We start from the raw sequence: 6,000 nt of genomic DNA, 5'->3' as shown, positions 1-6,000 counted from the left end.
CGGATATAATCACTCTAGAAAAGTAGCATTTTGAACAGGAATATGTAATCATTTTGGCCAGTAACCAAAGCAAACACTCCCTGGCCTCAGCCCATCCATGTAATTAGACTATGCCAAGCCTTTCTGCAGTGCCCCAGCCCGACCCGGGCACTGGTGGCTTTTCCAGGCTGCCCACTCCAGGAACAAGGCAGAGCGTCGCCTCCCACCACAGCAGGCTACTTCCAGTGCACCCTTTAGAGAGCAACCAATCTTTATTTTAGAGATAGCTTAAGTAAAGTAACATGCAAAGAAACACATGAGTAAGAGTCTCATCTGCCTCAGGCTCCTGCAAATCCTTTTCTTTTCCTCCCTTGTAGCACAATGTGATAGACGCCCGTTATTCATCTCTGTAAAGCACGGCGTGTACATCCACGCTGTCTGTCCTTTGGCTGGAGCTGTGTTTGCAGATTTCCCGTGGGAACGGAGGTGCTTCTCCTTTGACGAATAAAACCACGGCATCGCATGGGCCATGGGGATGCTAGAGGGGACTGGCTGTCTGCACTGGAGGGCTTTGCAGGACCTGGCTGAGAGACGAGCAGCAAAACCACCTGCAACTTGTCATGATGCAAGTGTGCTTCGTGCCCACGGGAGCACATCTCCACAACAATCTCCTCTTCTGCAGCATCTTTCCTCCTGCCATGTGTTTGACCTTCACACACCCTCTGTATTATATGCCTGGCCAGATTCCTAGGGGTGATCCTCAAATTTGGATTAAGTACAAAAACTGCTTGAAGCACAGACAAAATCTGTGTTAAGTCAACTAGAATGAGGGGTCTGATATTTGCTGAGAGTATTTCATAAATCGTAGGTGTTTTGTACCCCATGCACATTTGAACAACTCAAGATGAAAAATCGTCTTCAACTTAAGAGCAAGGGAGACCTCAGTCTTCAAAAATTGTGAGAAACACAATTTAATATCAAGCTTCTTATATTAAACAAGATTATCTTTAAAAAGCACTGCATTTACCAGTTTACCATGAACAAACGCTTTTTTAGGGGAGGGAGTTGTGTGAAGATGCCATATTCTTTTATAAAACCGACTCAAGTCCTTTGCCCCGTCTTTGGAAATGTGCATATATTTCAGGAGACATTCCAAATGTCTTCCTCATTAAAAAAAGGCATGGAGAGACACAGAGCGATGCCACCGGCACGGCTCACGGCCGGAGGCCCAGCAGCAGCGGCAGGACCAGGGTGACGGCGGTGGCAGGACCAGCACGAGGGGCTGCACTCCCGGGGTCGCCGCTGGGGATCATGGCACCATCTTTGCTTTGCTGGTTCAGAAGCTGCTTGTTTGCAGAGACGTCGTCCATATCCAGGTCGTATGCCAGCTCTGAAAGCAGGAGGAGAGAGGCGGTTAATGACAGGCGGTGCGTGCCGGCATCCCAGAGCACAGCACATCCAGCCCACTCCAGCACTGGGGTCCCCAGGGCAGCCCATGGAAGGTCCAGTGTGTCTGAAGGAATCCCAGCAAGGGTGGATGGGTCAGAAGAGTTCAGCAAACATCTTGTCAGCCCTGCAGCCAGCCCTGGTCCCAGAGCACCTCCCAGTACCCTACACCAAACCTTACACTTGGAAAGACCAAAAAATCACAACTGTAAGGTGCCCCAGTAAGAAAACAAAAGAGACATTAAGGGATCTGGATTACTGGAGAGCTACTCCCAAGGAAAATCAGCTGAGCTTTGGAGCGGCTGTTTAGCAATGCAAATCACGTCTTCTCCCCAGACACTGTACGGATGTGTGCAGGAGTGAGGAAATCCAGGCGAACACAAGTAGTTTCCCTGAACCCAGAGTCAGCACAAGGACTTGCTCACCAAATACCTCCTGGTTGGAGGACCCGAGGAGCTCTGTATTTCTGCAGTCTTATTTAAATGTGTGCAAAATATGCTCCTTAACAGCACTTACAACACATCCATCCCATTCCCCGTCCACCTCATCAAAGTGCTGGCGAGCGAGGAATGTGAACGGATCACACACCCCAGCCACGCTGGTGTTGCAACATGGGGACTTTGAGATGAAGCACATGGGAGCTCCAACACAAGAAAATGTCCAGTATAAACATTTTTATAGTCCTGGCAGAGTAGCATGATATTAATGGGGGAAAAGCTTGTGACAACCCATCACTGGTTACGAGGGGCCTGCTGAGCAGTAAGTCACAGTTGCCATTGTCTCCCTGGGACACAGAATAAAAAAGTCCACATAGACGCTGTGGAAAGGCAAGAAAACAGCAATTCTCAAGGCCAAAAACAAAAAGCAAAAGGTGTTTTAAGATGCCATTAACCAGATCCACCTGGGGCATTTGTACCTGCTGAGCATTTGCACTGAGAGGGTGCACTCATGCTTGACGCAAGCCAAGGGGTCCTTCGCTCCCCTTCTCATGCTGCTGGTGTCTCCTTCTGGCATCCAGGTTTTTTGTCTGGATGGCAATCACTTAAGCCTGTCCATCTCATCCCTTAAGCCTGGCCTTCGGAAGTGGAGGAAGCTGGTGGTTTCCATCAGAAAAGGCCCTGGCTCAAGCCTTTCACAAGCCCTCATGGATCACCAGCATACTGATGGGTTTGGATCATCCCACCCCACCCCTGAGAAAGAATCCAAGAGACTGAATAAACACTGCAGCTAAAAAACACTGCATCAATCCAGCGAGCACCACTGCCAAGGCAAACAGGCAGTATTTCTTAATAAAAAATACCTAAACACTGCAAAACAAAAGCATAATGATGTTAGCATCACAAGTGAGTCAGCCCAGGCCATCAAAGAGGGTGAGAAATGGCTGAAAGGGAGCAGATATCCACCTGCACAAAGGGCCAGGTGCAAGCAAAGCCAGCCTGGTAAACTCTAACTTATCCGAGAGATTCCCACAGGTGGTGGCACTCCTCTTCCCCACAGCTTTCCTGATTTTCTTTGTAATATTACAGATACTCTGCAGTCCCCTGGAGCTGCACACCCATGGGCAGAGCAGGAAAAGGTGCCACCCTGGAAGGGATGTGCCACAAGGCCACCTCTGCCCATCCTGTGCCACTTTGCAAGCTCAGAAGGAAAGAGTCCCCGTGGCACAAAGGATGCTCAGGCTTCAGGGCAGTTTGGAAGCAGCCTGGATGCACCATCATATTTTCCCAAGCTCATTTTTGCAGAGTAAGTGAAGGGATTTTGAGTTAATAAAACCACAGCAGATTATTTCACAGCTGGTCATTTTACACAAGACTCCTCAGCTGGTACGATGTCCCACCAGGACGAAGTTGGCCAGCCCTGGTGTGTTTTGGAAGGTGTTTCAACCAGCTCTAAAGACTCCTAAAGCCTGCTTCCAGGTCAGCGACCTGCAGCTGGTAGGCAGAGCTTTTGGGACAGAATAGTCTCTTCTTGCACATCCTAGCAAAACTAAATTTAAAAAAATCACAGAAAAAGAGTAACAACTCTTGCCTTCAGTTTAGAAAATAAATTTGCAAGAAAAGAGTGCTTCAGCAAGGTCCTTCACAGCACAAAGCATTTTGACATTCCCATTTAAAGCCTCATTCTGCAGTGTTGTAATGTATAAGATACGGGTTCCTGCCTGGTTCGCACTGCAGCAGCTGAATGATGTTGGATACGTTCAGCCCAAGCACACCAAAGTTAACATTGCAGACATATTCTTTCACATGGGAAATTCTCAAATTCTGAGATATCACATGAACCTGAGTCGGGGCAATTTTTGAAATAATGAAATTTAACCCAGATGGGGATGGCAATTCTTTCATACATCCTCTTCGACCAAATTACAGAGAAGTTAATAGGAACCCTCATCATTAGATATTTGAGAGCTATTTTCCTAGCCTTGTTGAACTGCTTCAGAAGTTTAGGGCTTGGGTGTGCCATTTGTTTTCACTGTTCCTTCCATTGTTTCCTTCTCTGGGCTTATTTTTGCCCAATTGTATTATAGGCTTGACAGATTTAGACATACATCCTTTATTTTGTATTAATAATGGATCTGTAACTCTTGCAAATCCCTTTCACTTAACTTCTAATGACCTTTGGTACATAGGAGGAAAGGAAAATATAATATTAGCCTCTAACAGACCTGAGTCAGCTGATAAGTAGGCACAGGCAATAACAACTTAAAAAATGTATAATAATAATCATATTTCAAATCCAGGAATACAAATTAGCAAATATTCCTAAGCGGGTATTTCTTGAAAGGGCTTCATTAGGGCTCCAGCCTTCGTTAGGACCTGCAGTTAGTCCAGGCTGCATCCCTGCACCTCCTGTTTTCGCAGCAGCAGGGATGGAGCTGCAGGATGGCTAGTGGGGTGACAGAAACTACCCCCACACACACACCATTTCAGTCACTGCCACCCAAAACTCTCCCTTTATGCTATAAAATAACCCAAGAGAAGCTGCTCCTCTGCCTCCCTGCCACCCAGCCATCCTCTCTCAGCTGTGATCACCCACTTAATTCACAAATTTCTTGTACAAAGTGGCCCTTTGGCCTGCAAAGGCTTTTTTTTTTTTTTTTTGGGGGGGGGGGCGGGGAGGCGGGAACTAGAAAAATCTGTTTCTGTTTATAATCAGTTGGAGTCCAGAGGGTATTATCAACAATCTGCACTAATTATGTATTCAATCTTCACTCATTTTGGCCCCTCTTGTCCTCTGGGCTGCTGATTAGATAATCCCCTTAAAATAATAGTCAATCATTAGCTCTGCTTTTTCCTCCCCCCTGCCTGCATGCAAGCCGAGCGTGCCGTGCCGCTTCCCGAGTCCTCACGCAGCTGGTGAAAGGTCTCCAGCCGAACACAAGCCAGTCCCTCCGGAAGCATCTTTTGTAACAAAAGCCCCTCTAACACAAAGCTGCTGCGCTTTGCTCCCAGGATGGCAAAAGCTTCAATGGTCTCGCAGTGTGGATGACAAAAACCTGCCGCCAGCTCTACAACACGCACTTTCCGCATCCGCAAAATAAAGCAGCGGCATTCTTCCGTGGATTAGGACTAGAATTAGGCGTACCAACTCTGCACAAGCTTATTGGGCAGGGATCATTAAAAAGCTCTTCTTGCTGGAGCACACGAGCTTTGGAAACGGCTACAAAAGGCAGCTGAAGTGGAAGGAGGTTGGTTTTGAGTTGGTTTAAGTCCCACGGCAGCTGGCGCAGGAGAAGCCGGGGGGATGAGTACTGGCACGCAGGCAGCGTTTGGGCAGGAGTTCCCCTGCCAAATCCACCGCTGCCTCCTGAAACACCCCTTTCCATCCCTTAAAGGGCAACGCGGTCTTAAGCAAAGAACTGCTCACAAATGGCACTGCAGCAAATGACCTCCAAGAGGACAGTGCCCAGCTCCCGTGGGCTGGCTCAGCCACTGCCCGGAGCCAGGGAACGTCACCTCGCGGGCAGACATCTAGGCTGTCCTGCTGCCAAGCCTAACCTGGCAGATGGCTCCAGCCATGGACCTAACATAGAAACAGAGTTGTCACAGACAGCCATGCGTGAAAACCGCTTCTTGGTGTCACTTGATAGCTCTGCTGGTGCACCGGGCAGCTGCAACAGGTGCAAAGGGGCAAAACCATCATGCCTAATGCAGCATGTTCACCAAATGAGGCTGCTGTCTGGGCTGAAGCACTTGTGGGGATGTGGTGATGGCCCTTGTTTGCAAATGATGGAAACTCCGTGGTGTGAAGGGATTAGGAAATGGATTGTGACCATGTGTTTCCAATAAGTGCAAAACACGGTGAGTAGAAATATCAGAGAAAAACAGGGCAGCCTGGCAAGCTTCTGCAGCTCTGGTGATCAGTTGTGAACATCTGCCTGTGTGTGTCCTTCAGGACTGGTCTAGGAAAGCACATCACTGATTAGAATTACATTCTCTGGGGTGTATCACTTGGGTGGATATTCATCTCAAAAGACTCCAAAGCAAGACTAGATTTCTTAAAGGGAGAGATGTTTGAGTCAAGCTCAAGCTGTTGACTCATTACAAGGTGAAGCATCACAGCCTGTGATCCCACAGA

The 6,000-nt window shown here is 48.0% G+C and overlaps 1 protein-coding gene across 1 annotated transcript in view; it reads right to left on the bottom strand.

Moving 5' to 3' along the window:
- Positions 1-1,193: 1,193 nt before the first annotated feature.
- Positions 1,194-6,000, bottom strand: part of GPC3 (glypican 3) — a gene marked incomplete at both ends in the record, with an annotated part of 149,630 nt that continues 144,823 nt past the window's right edge. Inside the window, one exon of the mRNA XM_080352559.1 lies at positions 1,194-1,369. Coding sequence (XP_080208685.1) covers positions 1,194-1,369 — 176 coding nt within the window. The remainder of the gene's footprint in view (positions 1,370-6,000) is intronic.

Source organism: Nesoenas mayeri (assembly GCF_963082525.1).
Source record: "Nesoenas mayeri genome assembly, chromosome: 13".
In the NCBI taxonomy this organism is placed as follows: domain Eukaryota; kingdom Metazoa; phylum Chordata; class Aves; order Columbiformes; family Columbidae; genus Nesoenas; species Nesoenas mayeri.
This window is presented reverse-complemented; position numbering and strand designations above follow the sequence as displayed.